Source organism: Crocuta crocuta, unplaced genomic scaffold (genome assembly GCF_008692635.1).
Source record: "Crocuta crocuta isolate KB4526 unplaced genomic scaffold, BGI_CrCroc_1.0 scaffold318, whole genome shotgun sequence".
NCBI classification, from domain to species: domain Eukaryota; kingdom Metazoa; phylum Chordata; class Mammalia; order Carnivora; family Hyaenidae; genus Crocuta; species Crocuta crocuta.
The window spans coordinates 3,517,934-3,545,461 of record NW_027531425.1 but is presented as its reverse complement, the minus strand read 5'-3'; the positions used below and the strand labels follow the sequence as shown (position 1 = coordinate 3,545,461).

General features: G+C 39.5%; 1 protein-coding gene and 1 long non-coding RNA gene across 7 annotated transcripts in view; one reads left to right on the top strand and one right to left on the bottom strand.

Annotated features, from left to right (window-relative positions):
* The window catches only part of PPP1R12B (protein phosphatase 1 regulatory subunit 12B), a 203,499-nt gene that overhangs the window by 155,266 nt on the left and 20,705 nt on the right, over positions 1-27,528 (top strand). The window contains exon 1 of one of the 5 annotated variants that reach the window (XM_077772124.1): positions 8,428-9,129. The exons of the other annotated variants lie outside the window; for them this stretch is intronic. Coding sequence (XP_077628250.1) covers positions 9,028-9,129 — 102 coding nt within the window. The 5' untranslated portion in view covers positions 8,428-9,027. Of the gene's footprint in view, positions 1-8,427; positions 9,130-27,528 lie in introns of those variants that run through there. 5 annotated transcript variants of the gene reach the window in all.
* LOC144238327 (uncharacterized) lies at positions 14,171-22,538 on the bottom strand. 2 transcript variants are annotated; one of them, XR_013337081.1, is made up of 3 exons: positions 22,439-22,538; positions 20,661-20,771; positions 14,171-14,376 (listed from the first exon to the last, which is right to left on the bottom strand). It is a non-coding gene; the product is annotated as an uncharacterized LOC144238327 (long non-coding RNA). The 2 variants fall into 2 exon arrangements; XR_013337080.1 differs by lacking the exon at positions 14,171-14,376 and adding an exon at positions 18,522-18,604.

The window sequence follows — 27,528 nt, the reverse complement described above, 5'->3', positions numbered from 1 at the left end:
CACATGGGTGGCTCATTCTCTTGATTTTGGCTCAGATCATGATCTCACAGTTTGTGGGATCGAGCCCCGCTTCGGGATCACGCTGACTGGGTGGAGCCTGTTTGTGATTCCCTCCTTCTTTCTCTCTGCCCCTTCCCTTGCTTGTGCATTCATGGGCACATGCCCCCTCCCTCAAAATAAATAAATAAACTTTAAAAGAAAAGGGGGGGGAGAAAAATCTCAGCTCAGCTTCTGAATTGCCCCCTCTAACTTTACTTGCTGCTGTTTGTATCTGGTGAGACCTAGAAAGAAAGTGTGAGTGGAGGAAAAGCTGCGTAAGTTATTCACATAAAAAGGAGGTAGCCTCTCACTCTGTTCACCTTCTTTTTTTTTTTTTTTTTTTTGGCTTTTGCTCAGTTTAAATTTCATTGCAATACACTAAACCTATAAACCAGTTCTGGGACAGGTTTCTTAAAGGACCTGTATAATCCCTTACCCTTCAGTGAGTTTCTGAGATTTAAACTTTCATAACACTGGGACATTATTTAAATATGTAAGAGCAAGATGGGGAACATTTTGTAGATTAATAAAAATTAGTGAACTCCAAGTTCGGCAACTTGTACATCTTATCTTACTTTGCCTCTGTGTTACTGCTTTGTACTTAAAAATGGCACTATCTCCTTCCCCCACCCCCAGCAGCCCACCAGAGTGTAAACACTGCCTTTTAGAGAATGTGTTTTGTTGGTCTGATTTTTTAGCTTTTATTGCTTTTTCATAAAGAACACATGTCAAAAGCCCTTTATTAAGTGGAAAGAATTGCATGGCTTCTTTCCGTTTATATTTCCTTATATCGGAATAAGACTGACACTTTACTCTAGAGTGATTCATTTACAAGGAGAAGTTGAGGGTAAGAAATTCATTTTGTGGTAAAATCCCTAGTATGTCTACCTCACTCAGGAGCATCTACACCGGAGAAATCATTAAACATGAGTTAATTAACGTCATTGATCTTCCCCATCCCCAAAGAAGGAGGAAGATTTTCATAGCACATAAATTAAAAATGAGGGTTAAGATGGAAAAATGGAAGGGCATAGGAGTCAAGTGATAAAGAACTTCCTGTTCTCTTCAGAACTTCTCATATACACCCAATATCCCCCAAATAATGCTTGTGGCTCCTCTAGGTGCCCAGTAATAAAAACAACAATATAAATACATGAAATGATAAATGCAGCTCTTACTCCCTCTGACTATTCCTCTGACTTGGTTGGGAGCTATTGAATTCTCCTTTAAAAGCAGCTTATTTGTTTAGAAATGAAATTAGAAATTATGTAAGAACGTATGGAAGAGTAAGGCTTGATTGGGTTTTTTTCTTTTTGTTTTTTTTTATGCTTATAATTCTTTTTTTAAATTGAAATATAGTTGACATACAGTGTTATATTGGTTTCAAGTATACGGGACAGTGATTTGACAATTCCGTACATTATGCTGTGCTCACCACAGTAAGTATAGACCCCATCGACCACCACACAAAGTGAATACAGTATTATTGACTGTATGTATTCCTTCAACTGTCCTTTTCATCTCTGTGACTTATTTTATAACTGGAAGTTTGTACCTCTTAATCCCTTCACATGTTTTGCCTATTCCTCTGCCACCCTCTGTTCTGGCAACCACCAGTTTGTTCTCTGTATTTATGAAACTATTTCTGTTTTATTTGTTCATTTTTGTTTTTGTTTTGTTTTACTTTATTTTATTTTACTTTATTATGTTTACTTTTGAGAGAGAGTGCTAGCAGGGGAGGAGCACAGAAAGAGGGAGGCAGATAATCTGAAGCAGGCTCCGTGCTCTCAGCTCAAAGTCTGATGTGGCTTGAACTCACAAACCATGAGATCGTGACCTGAGCTGAAGTCAGATGCTCAGCCTACTAAGACACCCAGGTGCCCTGTTTTATTTTTTAGATTCCACATATAAGTGAAATCATATAGTATTTGTCTTTCTCTGGCTTATTTCACTTAACATAATACCCTCTAGGTCTGTCCCTGTTACCACGAATGACAATATTCCATTGTGAATGAGTAATAATTCCATTGTGAATACATACTCCACTTCTTTATGCATTCATCTCTCGATGGACACTTAGGTTGCCTCCATATCTTGGCTATTGTAAGTAATGCTGCATAAACATAGGGGTGCATATATCTTTTTAAAATAGTGTTTTCATTTTCTTTCTATGACTTACATCAATGGAATTACTAGATCATATGGTATTTTTGTTTTTAAATTTTTGAGGAACCTCCATACTGTTTTCCATAGTGGCTGTGCCAATTTACATTCCCACCAATAGTGCATGAGGGTTCTTTTCTCTTCATATTCTCGCCAACTCTTGTTATTTCTTGTCTTTTTTATAATAACCATTCTGACTGGTGTGAGATGATTGTAGTGTTGTTAATTTTAACAATATGGAGCCCTCACTTTGCAGTTATATAAATCTTGAGATAGTCTGTAATCTCTTTGAAGACAGTAATAATATCTTAAAAAGTTTTATATAACCCTAACAGTATGTCACATGGAGTAAATACTTAATACAGCTAGATGGATTGATGTGAGAAAAGTGTCAATTGATGATTAAAAATAAAAGTATTTTCTTTAGCACTTAATATTCCTAAATGGGACTGAAAATGATTGCTCTGTTTCAAACTCTTTGTTCCAAAAGGAGGCACAGGGATCTTAAACTATTTATAGTTCTCAATTGTTAATATTGGACTCATCACTTTCTTTCCTAAATATGAACTAAAATACTGTATATTGTGACTCCTCAGAAGTTTATAAACTAAGCTATCAAAAATTTTGATTTTCAGGAAGCACCATAAGAATTTTTGAAAGACTAGGTAATGTCTGCCAATTTAACAATCTCCTTGTGGTTTGGAAGCCATGCTTACCTTCCAAGAGGAACTTTCCTATACTTTTGCTGTATTCTGATGAAATGGGTGTTGGTAAAGGATTCTTTTGACACTATGCCAAAAATAGAATTTTAGGGATTGCAGTTCTGGATGATTGAGTTTCAGGTTTGGGGCCCCATCAGAAAGAACTAGGCCTAAAGATCTGGCTACAGTCCTACAACATTTATTTATTGACTTAAACATCTCATAGTTTAGGCTCAATTCTGACATCCACAAGTGCTAATGGAGACAGTCTTTTCTGATCCCTTAGCCAGAAGCACTTCAAAACTTTATTCTGTTGTCCTGTTTTCTTTTTTGTAACAAAAGACCTTGAAAGATATAGATAGGGAACATCTGAGATTGTGAAACCACTGAGATCATTTTAATTTTAAATGTAACTAATTCCAAGAGATTCGATTTTGCATGACTTACAGAATGATAATATAAAGCCTCTGGGTTTTACAATCTAATAGAATTATGAGGTTTACTTCTAGAAGTTGTTCAGTTAATATACCATTTTGCAGGTTTATCTACCCCCTTCTTATCCACACCCATTTATATTTGTGTACTCTACCCTCAGAATTTTTTAAAATTTCATTTGGCTGAGAGCCAAAGAGCAAAAAATGTTCTTTCTGACTGGCTATTGTTTTACCTGTGCCTTCACATTCTGTCCGACCGTCTATACTCTTACTCTTTGCCCTACTCCAAATCTTTACCAGGTGAAGTTTTTTAAAAATTGGCTTTTTTATTTTTTACATTTATTTATTTTTGAGAGACAGAGTAAGACAGAGCGTGAGTGGGGGAGGGGCAGAGAGAGGAGACAAAGAATCTGAAACAGGCTCCAGGCTCTGAGTAAGCATTCAGCACAGAGCCTGAGGCGGGGCTTGAACCCACGAACCGTGAGATCATGACCTGAGGTGAAGTCGGATCCTCAACCGCCTGAGCCACTTAGGCGCCCCTAAAAAATATTTTTAATTGCTGTGATTTATCCTGGATAAATATCAGGACCCTTTTGAAGGCAACTAGTCTCTGTTGAATAGCAAATACAGCAAGCAGAATAACGAAAAAATTTTTTCCTGTGAACTTAATACTAATATCAAGTTTGATACCCAAAATGTAATATGCTTACAAATTCTAACTAGTCTCCCTCTTCATAAAGTAATAAACACTATTGATCAATCTTGAATTATCAGTCTGTTGGGGAAAGGAGGGAACCCATAATCTTCAAGTAGGAAAAAAGAAAGAGTTGGAATTCCAGACTTGCTTTTTTGAGATGATAGTCAGTGGCATACCGGTTCCTCTAGTTAAAGCCCTTCAGTGACATTCAAAGAATCTCCATTCATGCCATAGAACACCCAAAGGATTTGCAGGGTGCGTTCGAGTAGTCTGAACGCTGTATGGTGAAACTCTGACAGTCTGACACTAGAGGTGATTCTGGGAATTGTATCAACCATAATAAAATCATTCTCTCTGGTTTTTGTCCACCAAATCCCAAATTTTGCTGAATAAGTAATGACTTTTTGTAGTGTTTTCAGATTTTACTGATGAAGAGTATAATATTGGGTCAAATTATGTTCAAAGCACCTATCCTTTGCCAGTTTGAGAACTCAAGTATGAGATAATTATCCTTCTATCATGCCAGAGTAGAAACTACTCTTTCTCTTCTCACCAGCAAAAGACTTGTACTAGCTCTTTGTTCTTGGCTTTCAAACTTTTTTGACATTGACCCACAATAAGAAATGTGTTTTAAGGGCACCTGAGTGGCTCAAAGTGTCCAACCTCAGCTCAGGTCATGATCTCGCATTTTGAGAGTTCCAGCCCCACATTGGGCTCTCTGCTGTCAGAGTCTACTTTGGATTCTCTGTCCCCCTCTCTCTCTGCCACTCTGCCTCTCAAAAATAAACAAACATTAAAAAAAAAAAAAGAGAGAGAAATGCATTTTACACTTGTGACCCAGTATGCTTATAAATGTATTATGTCTAACTAAAACAGCAGTTCCATGAAAGCATACCCTTACCCTATCCTGTGTCATGTGCTAGGACATTTGCTGTTCTGTTTCACTTTTTATTGATCTGATTGTGAACCATTAAACTGATTCATGACCATCTAATGAATCTTAGTTCATAGTCATTGTGCCTTTAGTCCAAGTGATTGCTTACTGCCATTAATAAACCCAATTCTTTGGTGAACACCATCTTAATTATATCTGTAATGAGAGACTGTCTTTCGAAAGTTGTCTGGAGGTAAAAGAAGTTACCTCAATTTGCCCCAAATCCCACCCCAGTAGTATGAAAGAACTGGGTGGGTTTTTTTTTTTAACTTTTTGTTTTGAAACAGTTTAATTCCAATTTTAGTATATGTGCTGCTGAAGCGAGCACTGAAACAATTTCAAACTTACAGAAGTGTTTTAAGAATAGTACAAAGAAGTCTGCTATATCCTTCACCCAGAGACCACATTCAGATTTCACCAGGTTGTCCCAATAATGTTCTTTGCAGCAGAAGGATCCAATACAGGATTATACATTAGAATTGATTCTCATGTCTCTTTGGTCAGTCTTTTCTTGCTTCTTATGACCTTGATATTTTTTAAGATGACAGCCTGTCAAGTATGTCCCTCAGTTTGGGCCCAGTGTTTCCTCATAAGTAGACCCAATTTATGCATTTTCTACCACAATGTCACAGAAGCAATCCTTTGCTTTTCATTGTGCCCTAACAATCTGTCCTTCTACTGGTAGTGTTGACCTTTGACCATTTGAGTAAGATGATGTCTGCTAGGTTTCTCCACAGTAAATCTCCCTTTCCCTCTTTTGTGATTAATAGGCGATACTCTGAGAATATGTAAAATTCAGTTCCTCATCCTATTTTTACCTATTAGCTTTGGTATCCACTAACATTCCTTTCTTGGATTGATTTTGCATTGATGTTTGCCAAATGGTGATTTTTTTTTAATTTCATTACTCCTTTACATTATTATTAGGTATTCTATTGTAAGAAAGAGCTTTCTCTCCTCATTTATTTATATTAATGTGTGCTCATGGATTTCTATTTTGTTCAGTGCGCTGTAACTTTTCATTATCATTATTTATTTTGATGCTCGGACAGTCTCAGGTTTGGCTTTTTAAGTAGGTCTCCATGTCCTTTTATCATGTTCCCATTATTGTTAAAGTGCTTCCTTATTTCCTGACACAAGAGACCCAGGTTCATTTTCTTTCCCTGCCCCAGCTCTGGAATTAGCCATTTCTCAGGGAGCCTTGTTCCTTTTAATGGAGAGTCCATGCAGAAACAATGCTCTGGGCACTAGGTGTGTGAAATGCTACTGGAGTGTTGCTCTTCCCCCATCTCTCAGTGGAGAGAGCTAGGAAATACACATTTAGATGCATTCACTTAGACACACACACATAGACATTCTTACATCTTTAGTTACTTATGTCTGTCTATATATATTAAAAATCACTGGTTTACCTGATACCTTCAATCCTGCATATCACCACAAGGTTTATTCTAGCTTTACCTTTTTTTTTATTTATACCTGCCTTCTCTAACATTGAGAAATCTAGGTCCCGTTACCCTCAGTATGTTTGTTTACTTGCTCAACTCGCCTATGTAAAGCCAGTCTCTTAACTAGACCNATAATATAAATATTATTATATTTAAAATATAAGAGAGTTTACTATTTTAAGTACTGCCTAGAATTAGATATAAGATAGTGAAAAGAGACAAGAATAATAATTGGGAAAAACAGGCTTTTACATTTCCTCTTCAGTTGCAAATAAGAAATAAAATCATTGCATAAATCTTACAGAAACAGTTCGGGAAACTGATCAGACTTGTTCTTGCCATCTCTTTGAGGAATAATGTAATCTGGTAACTTTCATTCTAGATAGTGAAAAACTATCCCTCCTTAATCCTTCCCTAGTCAATCATGCTTGCTATGGGAATATTACTATTTAGATTTACATCAATATTTCTTTTCTAAGTGAGGAGATCTAATAGAGAAAAACTCATTCTTATCAGATGAGATTAACTATATAAGTGGGATCTAAAATGTAAGATTCATAGATCTGAATTCCCAAAATAATTGACCTTTCAGACACAGTATAATCTGGTTTGTTGTGGAATTGATCACGACAAGTTTTTAGATTGGGAATGAATTAAGGCCTATTTTATTTTATTTTAAAGAGAGAGAGCACATGAGTGGGGAAGAGGGGCAGAGGGAAAAATAGAAAGAATCCCAAGCAGGCACCATGCCTAGCACTGAGCCCATTGCAGTGCTCACTCCGACGACTCTGGGACCATGACCCAAGCCAAAATCAAGGGTAGGACACTAAACCAACTGAGCCACCCAGGTGCCCTAAGACCTCTTATAAACCCTTGTCAACCTGTATTCCTTAGACCAACCCCCAAATAGCTGATCACTTCCCTTCATTTAACTTAACAAAATTTGTCATAAGAATAATGAACATATCAAGATAATTAGAGGAAAAAAGTGGCATGCTAGGAAGATTTGAAGGAAAAAGTATAAATTTCATATAGAAAAAGGGAGGGCTGGATAGAGTTTCCAAGAGCACAGAGAGAAGTGAGTTGTTACTTTGGGGATAAACCCATTGGCTTAGAAAGCATTTGGCCTAGAAATGTTGGATAGGGTAGTGATGACAACAGAGTGCAAAAGATTAAATTTGAGATGTTTCAAGGCCAAATCCAAAAACCTTCAACACCAAGCAAATAAATTCCTTTCATTTTAACTCTTAATTTTGCCTGTGGGTAACTCAGTCCTGTGGTCTTGCATTTCTGATACTGTCTCTGTTTTCTTTCTTCATTTCTGACCGCTTCTTTTCCCTTACCTGTAACCTCTTTCCTATTTAGTCTTCCCTGATTGCGGCATTTTAGAAAACGGGTAAGCTGTGTACTTAAAGACTCAGCCATTCAAGTCTGTGATAATTCAGAGAGCTTCCTTTGCAGTGGGCCAAGGTTTCAGTTTGCTGGGCTTCCTTGTGGTACGGCAGGAATGACAAGTCATTAAAATGGGACATAAAGGGCCTGAAGGTGCTTTGACTGATGTGTCTGTCAGGACTTTGTTACTTAAGAGATCGAGAAGTGGAAAAGCCCCCAGCTCATGTTTAGCAGACTGCTCAGAGAAGTCTGTCGCTGAAAGTGCTGCCCACTCTAACTGAAGCAGTGGAGACCAGAAGGGTGGTGGGTTTTACCCCTGAACTTGTCCCCAAAGAGCCTCCCTTTATTCCTAGAAGCTGGCAGGCTTTCTTTTCTTCCTGCAAGTGGCAACCCGAATTCTGAGTTGAAAGTGAATCTTTGCCCTTGGCTCTTCTCCAGCATTCCTCACTGAGCGAATAGGGATTTGGAATGTCAGAAAATAGAAGAGGGGAGGGGAAAAGATGTGTGTATGACTGTGAGTGTTTATATGTAAAAGCAGCTTCGTCTGGGAGGACTCAGGGAAACTTCACTTCCTCAGACGGCTTCCTTCTCATAAACTCTTGGTTCCTTATTTGTAGTTTTTTGTTTTTTGTTTTTTATTTTAAGTTGTTTAACCTGAATTTATCACAGCAGTTCTAAACCCCTTCCAGCCCAGTGGAGTCCAGCTAAGGAAAAACGGCATGATTTCCAGAGAATTTCTATTTCTTCCCTCTGGATAAAGCGATGGGAGTTCCTCCCAGGCTCATCTCCGACAGGATCCAAGGTCATCTTTCCTCTGGGATTTAATCTGGTGTCATCGGGAACCCAGACTCAGGTTTTACTGGGGAGCAAGTCTCGATAAGAAGTGTCCTTTTGGGAGAATCAAGGACTCAATCTAGGCATAAAAGGTGTGGCTCAGCCCAGCACCCTCACCGTAAGCCACCAGTCCTGGGCGCTTGTGGTTGAAGCTGAACTGAAAATATTGATGGAGCACGCCTCTCAGACCCTGTTTAACTGTGGACTGGCTTAGAGCGCAAGACTATAATTTACAGGGTGGCTTTTATCCTTTATTTAGTTCTATCCAAAGTCTTCTTGCATCAACTAACAAGGAGAGATTCTGTGAGGGTAACCTGCAGGGGCACTTTCTCAGCTTTGTGTGAAGAATCCAGTAGCTGTGTGTGCATCTACATCCTGAGGAACCATGTCCTCCTTATATACCCGAAGTAAAGAATTCACTCGGAATAGGAAGTCTCAGTCTGATTCTCCCCCAGCATCTCCCTCCCCGACTGCCAAGACGCTCCGAGTAAGCAGCATTTTATTTATGTCTGTTCTTAGTTGTGTCACAGGTAGAAAACATATATGTAACTTGGGAAGTGAGGTTTAGAGCAAAGACGTTTCAGAGCATATGGGAATCAGTAGAGGAGAAAAGAAAATTTGCAAGTAAAGACCCTTTTAGCTTTTCTGCAAGAGGTTGTGGTTCATAATACTTACTGCAGTCTTAAGTAAAAGCAGACATAAATATGCCAGACTACGGTTTCTGTCTTTTAGCTTTTAACTATCAGTTAGTTGTAAGCTGCCTGCCAGTAAGATTTTTTTTTTTAGAGTCCTTGTCACTATGTCTTACAGGCCTTTCTTAATTTCTGTGGCTATTTTTAATTGCTCCATTTCCTGGTGTTTGTGGGTCAATACTATATTTCCAGAGAAAAAGCTCCCAAATCGCCATGAAACTGTATATGTTCAACGTCAGTTATGTGCAAGCTCCTCTTAAACATTTGTGGAGGTGTGTATACGAGAGAGTGTATATACCTTTGCCTATTTTGTGTGTCCATTGAGTGATAGAGAGAGGAGAAAAAAAAACACTTGGAGTCTTCACTTCTCAGTCACCCTCAGGAAACTTTGTGCTTCTAAAGTTCTAAATAACTCTTGGCTATTGACAACTAGCTGTGTGGAAGTGATTGTAATACCCGAAGCAGATCCATTTGAGATTTTTTTTTTCTCTAGTGAATATTTCTGTACAAGTGATTTGCATCTGATTTAGTGTCTTCCTCTGTAGGAAACTGACAAAAGCAAGGAGTGCTACCAATAGCAAGCTATGAGAAGCCCTAATGGGCATATTAGGTAGTGGGCAAGGTAGCAGCTCCTTCTTAGGGAACAAGGTTGTGCTCTACTGTATGTACCGAATAAGAAGTATGATGGTCATAGCTTCCTTATTTGGGGAACTGTTGGGGGGAAACTCTGCAAGAAACCTGAATTGCCTATTGTGTTTCTTTCTTTTATATTCATTTTCAATGTCTTTCTCCTGGGGCAAATTACCGTGGAGTAAAATTTGGTATGTGGCATGTCGGTCTAGAACATCAGCTAGGGATATTCAGGGGTTTGTTAAAGATCTGTTTCATTCATAAGTTCTTTTTGTGAGTGGACTAGGAGGCTTCAGTGTCACCATCACTGAGTCCTGGGACAGTTTCTTCAGCGCTTAGTCTGGTGCCTTTCTTTTCTAAGAAGCCACAGAATGCTTCCTCCGCAGCAGCTGTTGGCTGCTTTTTGGTGGTCGCCAAATGAGGTCCACAATTTGGAGCACTTTTACTTCAGTTAGCATTTCCCTTTTTTCCCCCCTTCTTACCAAATTCAGCAATACCTTTTGGTGTAAAGAACCCATTGTTAGCACTTGCTCACGGCTATAAGCACCATTCACAGAGCAGTGTGTGAGACAGCTCATGGGCATGCAACAAAATCTTTCTGGTGACAACACCCGCCCCCCCTTATTCTCTGTTTGAATGCACTTCTTCTTTACTGTTAAAGACTACTTTCTTCTTGTCTCATTCCTAACAGCTGCCATCCACCCCTTCCACCCTCCCTCCACCATCTCCCCTATCCCTGACATTTTAGACAAGAGGTCACAGTAGGAAAGAATTTGAAAATTTTGGGGCACCTGGGTGGCTCAGTTGGTTAAGTGTCTGACTTCAGCTCAGGTCATGATCTCACAGTTCGTGGGTTCGAGCCTCACGTCGGGCTCTGTGCTGACAGCTAGCTCAGAGTCTGGAGCCTGTCTTCGGATTCTGTGACTCCCTCTCTCTCTGACCCTTCCCTGCTCATGCTGTCTCTCTCTCTCTCTTTCTCTCTCTCTCTCTCTCAGAAATAAATAAAACATTAAAAAAAAAGAAAAAAAAGAATTTGAAAATTTGGATTACAGGAAACCAAAATGTGAATGGCCTTAATAAGAGACTACTTCCCAATTGTAGTGGTCAGCGGCTGTGGGTTCCCATAATAGCATCTGCTTAGTGTAACCAACTTCCAGGTCCACATGGCCTGAGGCTCTAGTATAGAGAGTGTTGATTTTCACATATCATTCATGTTCCATTATGTTGCTTGTGTCTTTACTGAGAGAGTGAAAGATATGTGAGACTAATTTGGAAGCTGTTGACACTCTGAACGAGCTATAAGACTAAGATTTATCTCCTAAGATTCCCCTGGAGCCTAGTTTCCTCTCATGTCCGGACTAATTAGGGTGTTGCTTACAAACCAGTTTTGAATGCTATGACCATCCCTCCTCTTAATTCTGTATGTGGGGCTCTTTAACACCTAGTGTTGTGGCGGTGATGTTGTGCTCATCTGCCTTCTGATGCCTGGTTATTTAACTGACTGCCGCTTCATTTTTGTTACCTCATTTAATCCTCAGCCACACTGAAAGGTGGGTGTTGCTATGACCATTTTATGTCTGAGGAAACTGAGGTCCATGGAAGAAAATCGGCTTACCCACATCACTCAGCCAGCCAGTAAGCAGTAGAGCCCAGTCTCTTTGGCTCCAAAACCCATATTTATCCATAACACTGGATTACATATCAAATATATTTGAAAGTTGAGGACATGCTAGGGTCACAGATGACAGTTAAGAGCTTGGGTAGCTGTGGGAATCCAAAATTCAGACATAATGAGGACCCAGGAAACTGAAATTGCAGGAATGAGGCAGGCAGCGGCTACAGACCAAGAGAGGGAGTTGGCAGGCGATCCTGAATCTCCCACGCTTGATTCTCAAACCCTAGTTAGAGCATATGAAACCACAGACCCCACAGAGCCTGAGACCTTGTGGGCTACAGGTCTCTGTATTTCTCTCGGAGGTAGAAATGCTTGAATAAAGATGCTGGGGAATGTCTGTGCATTTCGGAGTTAAGATCAGAACAACTCTCACTCTCCTCAAACTTTGCTTGTGAACTTTTGGTTTTCTCCTAGAAGTTCCACAAAGAGGTATAGCTTCTGGAGCCAACATTCTTCAAAACAAACGGTTGAAGTCTTGAGCCAGTGTATAAATATTTATGATTTTTTCTTCACTGTTGTTAAAGAGACTTAATATTAAGTGCTTCCATATAAGGAAAATGCCCTCAAAGGAAATTTTTAAATGATGGCTATTCACATGGGAAGAATATTTTGGACACCTTGCTCTTGGTCAAATGTTCAAGAAGCCTGATGGGCAAACTATAAACTGCAGCTCAGACAGGTATTATTCATAACTTGAGGAAACAAATAGTAGGATAATTTGTCAGTACTAGAAAACTCAAACTATCTGATCTTACCTTTACTTTTAAACTCTCAGCAGCTTCTGATACTTTTAACGTTGTGTAATTCAGTGTTTCTATAACTCAGTAAGCTGCCCCCCCTTTTTAAGTTTATTTATTTTGAGAGCAAGAGAGAGCACGCAAGTGGGGTCGGGGCCGGGGGAGGGGGAAGGGGGAGAGAATCCCAAGCAGGCTTTGCACTGTCAGCACAGAGCCCAGTGTAGGACTCAGACTCACAAAACCGTAAGATCATGACCTGAGCCGAAACCAAGAGTCAGACACTTAACCGACTGACCCACTCGAGTGCCCCTAGGGCCCATTTTCATCATATAAAAATCTATGCTTGCCTAGAGTTTGTACAACTAGTACCCTCCCTAATAAAAAAAATCACTTATATATGGAAGATAGTATGTGTCTTACCAGCTAAGATTTTGTTTACTTTCTCTAGTTTCTATTTCAAAATAATATTTTTCATTCACTGAATTAAAACCTGTTAAACATGAGTTTTAAAAATACATCCCTCTCAGGGCACCTGGGTGACTCAGCTGGTTAAGCGTTTAACTTCAGCTCAGGTCATGATCACATAGTTCATGAGTTTGGGCTCCACATCAGGCTCTGCTGACAACTCAGAGCCTGGGGCCTGCTTTATATTCTGTGTCTCCCTCTTTCTCTGCCCCTCCCCTGCTTGATCTCTCTCTCAAAAATAAATTAATATTAAAAAAATAATTTGAAAAAATACATCTCTCTTTCCATAAGGAAAATTAACAAGTCTTTTGCTTTCACACTAGGCTCACACTTGTTCAACATCTCTTTTGTTTCCAAAATTTGGGAAGCTCCCTGAGTAACAGATCTACTCATCTCTGATTTTCTTGCTCAGGGGAAGCAGAACAACTTTTAGATTCATTCAGATTTCTAATGGAAACCACACCAGGTATTTATTTACGAGATTTTGAAGGCTTCTGTTCTCATACTCTGAAGCAACCACCTTAAGTGCCAGGTTAACACAATAGTAGGAAAGCTTTCTTTTGATGTTATTTTCCAGTATTTAAAAAAAAAAAAACACACAAATTCTGAACTGCAAATACATTAGACACCTCTAGCTGATTTTTTTTTAATGTTTGTTTATTTTGTGGAGACAGAGAGCACGAGCAGGGTAGGGGCAGAGAGAGAGGGCCAGACAGAATTGGAAGGAGGCTCCAGGCTCTCAGCTGTCAGCACAGAGCCCAGTGCAGGGCTCGACCCCACAAACCATGAAATCATGACCTGAGCGAAAGTCATATGCTTAACTGACTAAGCTACTCAGATGCCCCTCTAGCGCATGGTTTTTAATCACTGTTTATATTATTGGGTCTCAAGTATATAAATTCTGTTAACTTAGAAATTAATCAATTTAGATGGTTTAGCAGTTTTAAATCAACTTGAAAGCAAGAGCCAGGTAATCATTGGTCAATATTCTCAAATTATTATTTGCTAATTTAACAAAATGTTTTTCAATACAGGTATATCCAAAGATAACAAAATACTAAAGAATGTCCAAATTGTATTGCTTAGTTGATATTAATTATATTGAATCGTCTTAAAATAAGTAGGTCAGCAGCTGAACCCTGGGAATCTTTTAATTAGACAGATTTTCTTCAACTGGTTGGTATTTACAATAATAGGATTGGACCTGCATCTGTAAAACAAAATTAGTAGCATTTTCCCTTTTAATCTGGGTTGCTACTCCTTCAGGATTTATATCTCAACTGAAAATCTACAAAGATTTTATATAATGTTTTTCACTATAGCCATTAATATAAATAAAGAGAACAGTTAACCTTGTTTTATAACCAGCTCTACAAACTAATCAGAGAACATTTGATAAACAAGTGAGGGTTGAAGGATTGCTGCTTTCATGCGACCTTGTCTCTGTGGACACTCTAGTTAACAGGCTCCTTCTGCCTCTCAGCCTTCAGACTGTCAGCATCGATAGTCATTCTTCGCATGACCTTTCTCCTCTCCTGTGGCAAACACCAAACAGTTCTTTAGTGTATTTATTATCTTTTCAAAAATATTTTTATCACTTATTTATTTTTGAAAGAGAGAGAGAGGCTGAAAGAGGTAGACAGGATCTGAAGCAGGTGCCATGCCGTGAGCACAGAGCCCAGGGCAGGGCTCAAACCCACGAACCGTGAGATCATGATCTGAGTTGAAATCCAGAAAATCTAGAATCAGCTGCTTAATGGACTGAGCCACCCAGGTGCCCTTAGTGTATTTATTATCTTATCCTTTCCACTTCTCATACTGCATATGGGCACTACCAATCTGGAATTCATTTTTAACTTTACTCTGTAATCCATTGTCATAGAATCAGAAACGTTTGTTTGGGTGAATAAAGTTAATTAAGGATGCACTCTGTTAACCAATTTTCTCTTTCTCATTAAAACCACTAGGGTATCTGTTTTCTTTCTTTTTTTTCTTTAAATTCTACTCAAGAAAAGTCAAAGCAGTAATTCTGTAAACAAGGAACCTTCTATGCAAGAGTAGTAGAACCTATAGAAACAAAAGAAGCTTCCCCGTTTGGAATCTTAGGTAGATAATAGACTAGTTAATCCATGTTCTCCATGAAGCTGGATGAAATGGCATCTGAAGTCATGGTTTATCAATCAGAAAGACTGGGAGTTTTGAAGGTATCTGTTCCTTTCATGGAATTTCCAGGTGACAACACAGAGATGCAGACCCTGTTCTACCCTTGGCCCTCCAGTTTTCTTGTTCCATGATAAATGTTTATCAAGGCCACCTACTTTATTTTGAATGTTCCCACAATTAACATTCTATGAGCATCTGCTATGCAATAGGATGTATACTAGACACTGGGATTCAGAAATGAAAGTTATAGTCCCTGCCTTCAAGAAATGGACAGCCTAACTGGGGAGATAAAAATGAAAATTAAGTTCAGGGTGGTTTTTGTTTTAGGAGATCAATCAAGTGGCAAATGCATTAGCCTGTGGCTAGAACACAAGATATATTTAGGGGTATAATAGGAAATGAAGTCGGAGACATAGCAGGGGCCATGCTATATGGGTTCTTAGTATGTCATTCTAAAGATTTGGGGAATTATCCTGTAGACAGAGGATTGAAAAGTTGAAGTAAAGTTGCTCTGATCAGAATTGCTTATTTGAGAGAGATTTCTGGCATCTATGGAGGCTAGATTGTAGAGGCAGGGCCTGGGGGTTGAGTCAGTTGCCCCAAATGCTATACTCCTGGTTGAGAAATGATAAAGGCCTGAACAGAGACATTCTCCAGGCAGTACAGGGAAGCATTCAGCTGTTTAGAAGGTAGAATTGACAAGACTTGGGGATTAATAAAATGGGGGTAAGGATGAGCCTGTGAGAGGCAGAGTCAAGGATAACTCCCAGAGATCTGGTTTAGGTGACTCCATAGAAGAGGGAATGACAAAACTTAGTTGGCATATGTGGGAGGGAAAAAAGGGTGTTAAGTGGGGAAATGATTTCACTCTTGGATATGTTGAGTTAGAGGTACTTTGGAACATTTAGATAGTAATATCCAGGAAGTAATTGGTCTAACGCTCAGGTGAATATTATGGGCTGAAAACATTGATATTTATGATTAAGCCGTGGGAGTGGTGAGCTTGTCTAAGGAGTAGTTGTAGCAGAAGGAAAAATCTGAGAATAACACCTTGGGGTGGGGGAGGTGGGGGTAATAACAACAAGCAGATAGAGCATGTGGCTTCTCATGGCTTTTCCTATCCTGGAGTCACATGCAGGAAAGCAGGTATTATATATTGTGTGTTTGGAGCCCTTGTCGTCAACTGTGTTACAGTTGATAAGCTTTAGTTCCCAAAGAATCCAGAAATTTAGGAGATCGTTTTGGGGTCAGTTAAGAGTTTAGGGTTCTAGTTTTATTTTCAGTACATAATCAGCTGTGTGACCTGGGGTGATTTTTCAAATTTTGAAAAATTCCCAATTTATTAGCATTGTTTTTTACATCTCTTTCTCAATCTCATAATATTTGTGTGAGCAGACAGTTATCATCAGAAGACCCAAGGGAAGCAACTAGAGTTGACTTTCATCTGCCTTTTATTCTTTTTCAGCCCTTTTTTGTTTCTGTTCTTAACCTGTTTGTTACTCAGTAAATCACAGTTAACCAGGAGTTAGTTCTCAGCACAGCCATCTTTGGTTACACAATACAGGGGGTTCTACCAGTTCAGTGATTGGATAAAGATATTAAGAGTATGTCTGTGATTAGATAAAGATCTAAGAGTATGTCTGGACTTTAAATTCTTTATGGTTCATTATGAAAGCAACATTTTCATATAGGAGTTATTATACTTTTTTGCTTATTAACTTCACATGGTTGGTTATCCGAGAGAGAGTATAACTATCCACACAGTAAAATGGTGACCTTAAATGTCTGTAGGTTAAAAAGGGTAGGTAGGAATTAGCCTGGATAATCAAATCTACAAATAATCAAAACCCTTTGCTTAAGTGCCAAGGAATTTGTTCGAGCTTATTACCCTTGCAGCCAACAAGCATTGGCAGAGCCAAGGAGGCCAAAGAGGAATGTGAGAGAATGGAAGAACATAGAAAACTGTAGAATATCGATAGCTAATATTTATAGAACATTTACTATATGCCATGTGCAGTGCCAAGCCTTTACATTTATTGTCTCATTTAGTGTTTTTGATAACATTAGACACTGGGTACCATTTCCCCCACTTTACTGATGGAGACACTGAGGCAGAGAAAAGTTAAATAATTATCTAAGATCACCTAACTCATAAATGCTGGAGCATTTAACCAGTAAGCTGTGTAGCCAATCCAGTAAAACTAGTGTCTCCATTAAATAGCTCCTGAATTCTTATTACTATCCCTGATTGTTGAATCTGTTTCGAGAAGAGAGATTGTAATAATTAAACCTTTTTTTAAAAAAAGAGGAGAAACTTCACAGCATAATTTGGGAAGAGATAAGTGTAAATTGGTAAAAATAAGAATTTTGCATCACCTCAAAATAAGTACAGTTTTATTATTTTTAAGTGTTTATGATAAAACTGTTGCTAAGGAACAAAGATCTGCTATACCCTTAAAGGGATATAGTCTAGAATTTTTAATGAGTGTATTAACTGTATGTAAGTAATTGCTCTAAGGCTATGTATTATAAGTGCTCAAAAATAGATCTTTTAAGTGAGGTCATTTCTCTTATGCTATTAATTTGCTTGGTAAAGTAATTTTTAAACAGATGGCACAAAATATGCTTATACTTTTGTTATAATTTAACAAGTCCTGAATTCAAAAAGCCTAAATTTCTGAAGTTTTTCTTATCTGAGGGACCCTTCTCCTGCCCAAAATCAAACAAATTGCAAATATATCCTCTCTCCCAAATTTCTTCATTGCAAAATACTTGTCTTGTTCTTGGAGCAAAATTTAGTCCCATAAATCCAAAGAATCTTATGCATCTAAAGAGCTAAAATCCATATGAGGGGTATAAAATATCAAATTTAGTGGAGGAGTCAAAAAAAGCTTCAGTTCTTTATCTTTTAGAGCTTCCAGTAGCACTTTGCAATAACTGTGGCCCTAACAAGGTCCTATCTTGAGCCAGACTTCTTATAAATCAGTCATGACAGTGTCTTTCTTCATGCCCACCTAGTTAGGCCTCTTCTTTCCATGAAGCCTTGCTGAATATCTCTAGTGAGTACTGGTCTCTCTCTTTTCTGCCTACTTTTTTATTTGCTGTATGTAGCAGAAAGTCTAGTGTTTGATCACTTTCTTGCATCACTCTCATTGTTTTATGGATATGCTTATCTTTGAGATCAGAGAGCCATGGCTTCGATTCTGCAAATGCCCATTTAAAAAATTTTTTAAGTTTACTTACTTGTTTGTTTGTTTAGAGAATGCAAGCAGGGGAGGGGCAGAGAGAGAGAATCTCAAGTAGGCTCCACGCTGATGTAGGGCTTGACCTCACGAACTATGAGATCAAGACCTAAGCCGAAATTGAGAATCGGATGCTTAACCGACTGGGCCACCCAGGTGCCCTTGCATATATCCATATTATTCCTCTAAGTATCACTCACAGAGCTGATACTTGGAAAGGAGTCAGAGCACACACTAGAAATCCCCATATCGGAAATGAAGGTCAACCGTAGGTCTTCCCAAGACAATTCAGATATCTGTTTATTTCAGTTTGCTTGTGTATCTATAGCTCCAACATCTGTGAGTTAAAATTGAGCTTCTGTGGGGACAGAAAAAGAAAAGGTTAAGAACAAAAGAAGGCCCTGACCTTGTGTGGGGCCTACTTAGAAGTAAAAGTTTTGCCTCATTGCTATTTAGGCTCCCAAGTATTTATTTCCTCTTGAAATGTGAGGTCTGGAGAGCCTCACTAACCCCTTTGCAAAGGTTTTGATTCACCAAATTTAAAATAACTGCTACGTAACCAGGCCGCTACACGATGATATTTACCATGTAAAAAAAAAAAATCCATCTCTTCCCAGGCTTTGGGAAGGGAAAGCTTAATGCCTGAAAGAAGTGTAGTGGTGGTCAGTAACAGCATCTGTTGAAGAACCTTAGCAGAGGAGTAGGCTGAGAGCTGGAAACTGACTTAGACACTTCTAAATTTATGACTGTTTATATGCAATGCCTAACAATATTGGGGGAAATGATCAGGGTTCTCTTCCCATGTGTTTGCTAAGCCTGCTTTTTTAAAATCCTCTGAACATATTTCATGGACTGCCATAGTTTCAGGTCGCTGTGCATAGCAGTAAGGACCTAAAACTTGAGCTATGGGGAAAGTAAAAATATGTGTTAAGTGTGAGAAATGTGGCCCATGTGCTAGAGTCACTGGTTTTAGAGCTACTCATTCTTGTTGGTCGTTTTCATCATATGTATTGTGCTGCATGTGAAAGGCTAGATAGAGAAGGGGCCTGAGCCTGCAGACATATTCACGAATCCTAACAGTTTGTGAATTATCTTAAATATAAAATGGCTTGCCTTGGTTATTTTAGGGAGGCCTTAGTATATTCATAAATTTCCTTCCATAATAAGTGTGGTTTGTGAGTTCCAAAAAATCTAGAAATTCTTCAATAGCTGGAAATATCAACAAAGAAAAGATATGCAGAAAAGAACTACAGGAGCACCTGGGTGGCTCAGTCAGTTAAGCATCTGACTCTTGATTTCAGCGCAGGTCATGATCTCATGGTTCATGCAGTTGAGCCCATGTCTTTCAGAGTGGAACCTGCTTGGGATTTTCTGTCTCCCTGTCTCTGCCACTCCTCTGCTTGTACGTGCACATATGTGTGCACGCTCTCTCTTTGTCTCTCAAAACTAAATAAACAAACAAAAAAAGAAAGATAATAAGAACCGTAAAATTCCAATAATATTTAGGTAGCATAATTTATAGATTTAACAAAGATGTCTGTTTCTATAATTTAATAAGCAATGTTTTATCTCTTGAAATGTAGTGAGATGTACTATAGTAATGTGAGGTGGCATTACATCATCTCAGTTCTACATGAAATATTAAGTTGGATAGTCACAATCTGGCAACAATATTTTTCAGAAATATTTATGATATAAACTGAATGTTAAGTACTGCATTTCTTGTTCATTTTTGTTCCATATGTATTAAGTAATTCAGAAGGATAAATCGAGGAGTATAATATGATAAAGTTATATGTAATTTAATACTTTTAAAAGCTAAATTTTGCTTTGAAGTATACTCTAACACACATACAGCTGCTCACAGGGATGCACACTTTTCTCCATCGTAAGTCTGTGCCTTCAGCATTATTCTAACTGTGAATGCATATAATCACCCAGCTGTCACTAATTGGCCATATACTGTTGACATTTCTTCCTTTGAGGAAGTTATAAACGAGGCTATGTTTTTTTAAAGGGGGCTCCTTGTGGTAGTTGGAGTTCTAAAATGACTCCCCAGAGGTGTCCTGGCCTATTCTGCAGAGCCCATAGTATAGTATGGTGAGACAGTTCTCCTAAGGTTATGTTATGTGGCACAATCGACCAAAAGACAGAGAGATTTTTCTTTGTGGGCCTGATCTAATAGCATGACCCCTTAAAAGCAGAGAGCTTTCTTGGTTGATGACAGAAGGGGAAGCCAGAGATATTTGAAGTGTGGAAAGGACTCAGTGTGCCGCTGTTGGCCTGAAGATGGAAGGGATCACGTGGGAAGGAATGGGAGCGCCTCTAGGAGCAGTGAGGAGCCAACCGCTGACAGCCAGCAAGGAAATGGAGATCTAAGACCTGCAGCCACAAGGAACTGGATTCTGCCATACCTGGAATGATCTTAAGAGCCTCCAAATAAGAGCCCATCCAACAGACACCTTGATTTCTGTGTGGTGAAAACCTGAGCAGGGAACCCAGAAGAGCAGTGCTGGACTTCTGACCTACAAAACCCGTGAGACCATAAACGGATGTTTTGAGCCACTACATTTTATAATTTGTCACAGCAGCAGTAGAAATCTAATACAACTGAAATATTTTATGATATTAAGGAATTACTCATTTTTTCGATGTGGAGAAAAAAACCTGATACAGGCCTCACCATCATTGACCTCTACTCTCATATCTCTATGTAAATCTTGAAAATTTCTGTTCCCCCCTTTTATATTTCCAAGTTATGCAGGATCTCCAAATAGAGACTCAGAAACAATAGACTCAGAAAGATCCCTTTCAAAGCTAGACACCAGTAGACTCTCAAGTTTCTCAAGAACCCCATCTGTTTGAGTTATAAAGGGTATTCTCCCCTTAAGGTAGAAAGCTAAAAAGCCTTTATGTCTCTCCTAGGCACATGTAGGAAACCAGAATGATTCTTAAACTCAAAAAGCTATAGAATATATTACTTTTCAGTTAGCTCGGATCATGAATAGGTGGGCAGTAGCCCTACAAATCTGAAATGTCCGTGTTGCAGGCACACTCCCATCCTTGACGTGTTCATCATCAGTCATCAATCTGAGAACACTGAAGGGAAAGGCTGGCTCTCTGTAGGCCATCCCAGAATAGCTCAAATTGTTTCCCCTGGCTCAGCCAGTGCACGAGAACATGATATAAAATGTTCTTTCTACTTAGTCCCTCTCAGGGAAAATGTAAATAGGAGATTTTTTCCCATCACTGTGGGGTCAGGCCCTAACTCCAAAGGAACATAAGTTAAACCCGTTTGAGTCTTGGCAGTAGATATGTGACTTGGGCTCATTCCTTTCCCTTGGGCCCAGCTTTCCAGAGCCACAATTTTATTTTAAACTTGGTCAAAGGAGTTTGGTTTTAATTATGTGCCTTCCTGAACTCCCGATAACTTTCAAGTTAAAAGCTTTTGTGGGGATTTTTCTAAGTCAGTCTCTGGTGTTGTAAGAGCCCTACACATTTCACAAATCAAAACCGGCCTGGTTCCTGTCCCTTTCCAGGATTGCCATCTGAATTATTGGCGATCTTCACTCTGTTCTGTTATTAGAAACAGGTCCCAACCAATGAGATTACTGTGGGAGAATTTCAAGAGGCATGAAAGGAGAGGGCCTGCTTCTTGGGTTTAGAGCATTTTTAAAAAACTATGGTCTATCTAGCTAATCATTCTTTTTATCTCTTTTCTGTATTCATACTGGTTTCTGAGCAACTTTTAGTCTCTTCTGCTCCAGGGTCTCATTCACAATATCTAATGCCCCCAGTTGAGCCATAAAAGCTGTGAAAGTAATTTCTTTTGTGAACAGTTTTTATCTAGTTCAGACACACTGACGAATCTCACCTTAATAGCCATCATTCATTTGTCTTTAGTAGAAGGTAGAGCAAGAATCTTCAACTAAAACACTTAGAGAAGTTCCTTCTAAGACTTCCTGACTAGAGCATGTGACATAATATGTGTGTGTGTTAACCTGCAAATAGGGTAGAAAACTCATGTCTTCTCTGAAATGTATGGTGTCATCATGTACAGATAAGCTCTTCAGACCCTACCGAAAGAGTAGAACAAGAGTAACTATTCTGTTTTTTAAAGGAAAAAAAAAAAAAGAGAGAGTCTACAGCGAAAGATAGGGCTATTGCCAGAACATAGGTAAGAGGAACTCACATTCCTAGCTTCCAAAAGATCCTAGATTTGGCTGGGGTCCTGATCCCTGTGTTGTAGGACCTCTTCTTATTTGCTGCCCAGTAGACCGACTTCTTAGAAACTTCTCTGGGAGAATCTTCACTGTTCATTTCCCTAGCCTGTGTTCTGTTCACCTCTTATGATGTCACTTCCTGGCTCACCATTCCCCTGAGACCACTTACGCAACCCCCCACTCTATCTTGTCCCCAGCTCTCCCCATTCACTCACTAGTCTCCCTGAAGGGACGGTAGTCAGCCTTTTAGAATGAGAAGCAGTGTCAGGGTAACAGTGAACTCTGCTTAGTTTGACTGACAGCAAGATGAAAAGGGAAAATGAAGTTAAGTCTCTACCAATTCAGCAGCTCTGTTCCTTTCACCCAAGAAACGTAAACTTTTCTCTCCCTAAATCTAACCAGTGTTTTTTCATCAAATACCAGATTATCTAGAATATCAAGAAGCCAAGCAAAACAATAGTTTCTAGAGGTATACCACCAGTGAAAATGAGAAAGTACGATCTAAAAACCTAAGTCATTTTATCAGAAGCTGGGGGACTGAGCTCTAAATCCTGTATACTTTTAAGCTGGCTTGCCTTTCAGCCCTATAGGAATACTCAAGCTAATTTCTATCATTGAGAATACCATAGTCTTTAGAAATCCCAGTTGTTTTCCTTCCTTGAAATGATATTGTATTATGGTAATGTGCTACCTCTACTGCATCCACATCTCCATGAGGTCTATATATTCTCCTCTATTGGTTGGGTTGACCTTCCCAGGACATAGCTAAGGTAGCCCTTGAAAACAATAATTTAAAAAACCCAAGGATTCCAGATAGCTCCAAAAGTCAGCTAAAAGCAGGGGGTGGGAAAAGGATGTCAGAAGTACTGAGGAAAGATCAAGGATTAAGAAGTCCTACTTTTGCGGGCTCCCTGGGAGGCTCAGTCAATTAAGCAGCCTACTCTTGATTTTGGCTCAGGTCATGATCCCATGGTTTGTGAATTCAGGCCCCACATCAGGCTCCACACTGACATTGCAGAGCTTGCTTGGGATTCTCTCTCTCCATCTCTCTTTGCCCCTCCCCTGCTTGCTCTGTCTCTCCCTCTCAAAAATAAAGAAAGAAAAAAATTTTTTTAAAAAGTCCTACTTTCAGGGCACATGGGTAGCTCAGTAGGTTAAGCATCCGACTCTGGATTTCAGCTGAGGTCATGATCTCAGAGTTTGTGAGATTGAGCCCTGCATTAGGCTCTGCACTAACGTGCAGGTTTGCACTAACTGCTCTCTCCCTTTCTCTCTTCCCCTCCCTCTCCTTAAAATGAACAAAATAAACTTTACAAAAAAAGTCCTACTTCCTCTGATATCTGGATGTAGGCACATTGTCTACCCTGATGTCTACTGGATCACTCATCACCCAAACTTTTCTTTGTTAAGTTCACCCCCAAGTCAATTGATAACACAAATCTTAACATGGCCTTTAAAAAAAATGATAAACAGACTGTGATACTTGCTTTTAGTTACTCCAGGCAGGCCGACACCAGCATCATTCATCAGCTTCCTACGTGGCTGTCTGTGGGAAACATCTTCCAGCATGCCCGTAGGGACAAGAGCGGGTAGGGCGAGCACAGGTTGGAGCGCCCTTTGCGTTGGCTTCCTCTACATGCCGGCATCTGTGGAGGCATTCGTTTAGGCCTCTTCAAAATCCTGTGGAATCCACCATTTCACATGCAGAAACCTGATGGCTGCTTGGTGGTGCTAACCGATTTTTTCTTTTTAAGCGTTCATTTTTTTATATCAGCCTCCTCAGTGGAGGCCATACGGTACATACAGCCATACTATACTGTTAACGTATCTGAGAACTTTCTTGGATGTGATGACAGGGCATAAATAGCTTCATAGTGCTTCCAAACCAATCTAAATGAAAAAAGGTTAATCGCATGTCATTCTTGTAAGAATAGATCGGTGGAAAGGGTTAGCATGCTTTGATATATATGTAATGGCTAAGACAGATACCTGGTAAAATCCTAATTTCTTTGTTTTAGTAAAAAGAAACACTGTTTCTTCACTGTAGAGGCAACAGCCAGAGTCTACACTGCTGGCCTGCCAATTTAAAGCTGAAGATGTAGCTAAAATCCTACCCAGCAGATTAGACATTTAAACGCCAGAGTCTACACTGCTGGCCTGCCAACTTAAAGCTGAAGATGTAGCTAAAATCCTACCCAACAGATTAGACATTTACAAAGAGGAAACTAACACATTTTCAAATGAAGTCCCGCATTTCAGGAATGAAAAAGTCAATAAATGAACATGATTTGTCAGTAAGTTAATCAGACCTCAGTCAATGCACACCATGCAAGATAGACTTGGATTCTAGTAGGAGAAAGCAAAAGAAGGCACAAGGCAGAACAGTTTGATTATAAATAGGTCTCTTTCCATACCTAAGAGATGGTGTGGAATGTCTGTCTTTGGAGAGACTGACACAAATGGTTCTCCCAGGGAAAAAAATTAATAATAATTGTTCTCCCATATGGATAATAAAGTTTGGAAAAGGCAGTTCTGCCTAGAAGCAGCATGAGAAAGTAAATGTTCTCCTAAATTGTTTCATTTGGTTGTCTGTGAGCTCCATCCCCTGCATCAAAGGTCCTAAGTTAACCTCACTACTCTAACCCAGCAGCCAATATAGTATTTTTATAACCAAAAAGGGAATGGAGTGGGGAGGGGAGGGACGGCAGGAGAGGAAGCTGACATTTTAAGCATGTACTTCCTTTTATAACTATCACATTTAATTCTTACTATAAAAGTAAGTGGCAACTTGCTCAAGGTCACATAGTTAGGAGATGTCAGAGCAACAGTTAGAGCTCAGGTCCAGCCAACGACATCACACGCCTTCCTAAACATGAACAGTTTAGTTCAGTGAGTCTTTTTTTTTTTTAATGTTTTATTTATTTCTGAGAGAGAGAGAGAAAGAGAGAGAGGCAGCGTGAGCAGGGGAGGGGCAGAGAGAGAGGGAGATACAGAATCCAAAACAGGCTCCAGGCTCTAAGCTAGCTGTCAGCACAGAGCCCGACACAGGGCTCAAACCCACGAACCATGAGATCATGACCTTAGCTGAAGTCGGACGCTTAACCGACTGAGCCACCCAGGCGCCCCTAGTTCAGTGAGTCTTTACTGAGCACCTGTCATGTCCTTGCACTGTAGTCCCTGAGGATGTAACTGGGAATAAGTGCATGGATCATGGATAAGGAACCCCTCACCATAAAGACATGTTTGTTTGTTTTTAAATGTATGTATGTACATCTTCGTATTTCTCTAACCTTATCTTAAAATTCATGACTTTTAGGAAGCCTTTGTAGCTGGATCACACTGGTTACCACTGTTATCTCCTTAGCACTTATTCACATGTTTTCTCTCCATTGCTTCAGAAGAGCTTGTTTATCATGTTAATGGTGCTCTCCTGACTTTGTCATGTAGCTTATTCTGTTTATTCTTCCTTGGTGCCTCTTCTGCAGGGCTCTGCATGCAGTGGGTTCTTTTTTTTTTTTTAAGTTTGTTTATTTTTTGAGAGAGAAACAGCACGAGTGGTGGGGGGGGGAAGGGGAGAGAATCCCAAGCAGGCTCCAGGCTGCCAGCACAGAACCCAACATGGGGCTTGAACCCATGAAACTGTGAAATCATGACCTGAGCCAAAACCAGGAGTCAGACGCTTAACCCACTGAGCCACCCAGGCACCTATGCATGCAGTGGGTTCTTAAATTCAGTAGACCCTTAACATTTGCTCATGTGGAGTTCATTCTTAATTCATGAATCTTTGGCATGTCACAATTTACAGTTTTCCTGCAAAACTGGGTGAATCCAAATTCACCCAGATGCCTTAATGGCTGGATCTTATCACTAAGGTCGTGAGTGGGCATAGCCAACAGTCCAGCATCTCAGTTTTACTTGGCATACTTGAAGAATTTATCCATTAAGTAATTCTTGGGAGGTGATTAAAATTTAGTTTCTTTTTTGAACATAGGCTTCGGGTAAGAGGAAGAAACTTTATGTTGATAAAGTGGTATAATGTGGGGTATGCATATGACTCTCACTGAAGTTCAGCTATAAATGTGAGACAGGGACATTCCTGAACTCCAGATTAGCAAATTTTAGTATACTCAACTCCCAAGTGCATGAGAATGTTAGAGAGACACCATATACTTTTCTTACTGGCTTCCCCAGCTCAAATGGGGCACATCTGTACATTAAAAAGCTTCTATTTAGTCCAGTGGTGCTTGACCGGGGCTGTACAACAGAATCACCTGGGGGGCTTTTTAAAAAATATGTGCATGAAGGCTCTACTCTAGACCTACGCAAAGAGAATCTCTAGGATTGAGGTTGAGATGTGCCCATTTTGAAAAAGTACATGAAAGAATTCTGGTGAATACAACCTCTGATTTAGAGAGAGAATTCCACCTTTCTGCAAGCTTACCTGTCCGGTCCCTCTTTAGTCAGATGTGCTGTTGCGCCACACTCTGGACCGTTTCGGGGATGGCACATTGCGCGATCATGCTGTGTTGGTTGACAAACCAGTGGTTTCCAGGGACTGTTTGGTGCTTCAGCAAAGCAGTGTCTGAGCGGCTCCTCAGTAGCGAAGGATTTATTATTCGTTTTGTAGATTATCGGGCCCTTGTTTCTCTTCTTCCTTCTTTTGTGTGCCCTTAAGGACTTGGTTGTTCTTCAGTACCTCTAAAGATAAAATAAGTAATACATTCAAATCAACTGAGTTTTTATTTGCCTGAGTTCCTCAAAAAAAAAAAAAAATAAGTGGACACAGTATAATAATCATCTATGATTTTTAATAATGTAAAATATCAATGCAATCATTTCTTGTTGTTTGTTTACAATGACCATAGATAAATAACCAAGCCGACAGTTTGCATCTATAAAACTCCTTTCTTCTGAGACTGCAGAGTACTTTCTTATTCTTCTCATTTTTTAAACCAACATCCTAGGGACTAGGATGGGACTTAGCCCCTCTCTGTACCCTCTCGCTCATCTTGTTTCACTAGAGATGTAAGGTAAAGCCAGGAACTGCCCTGAGTTTTAC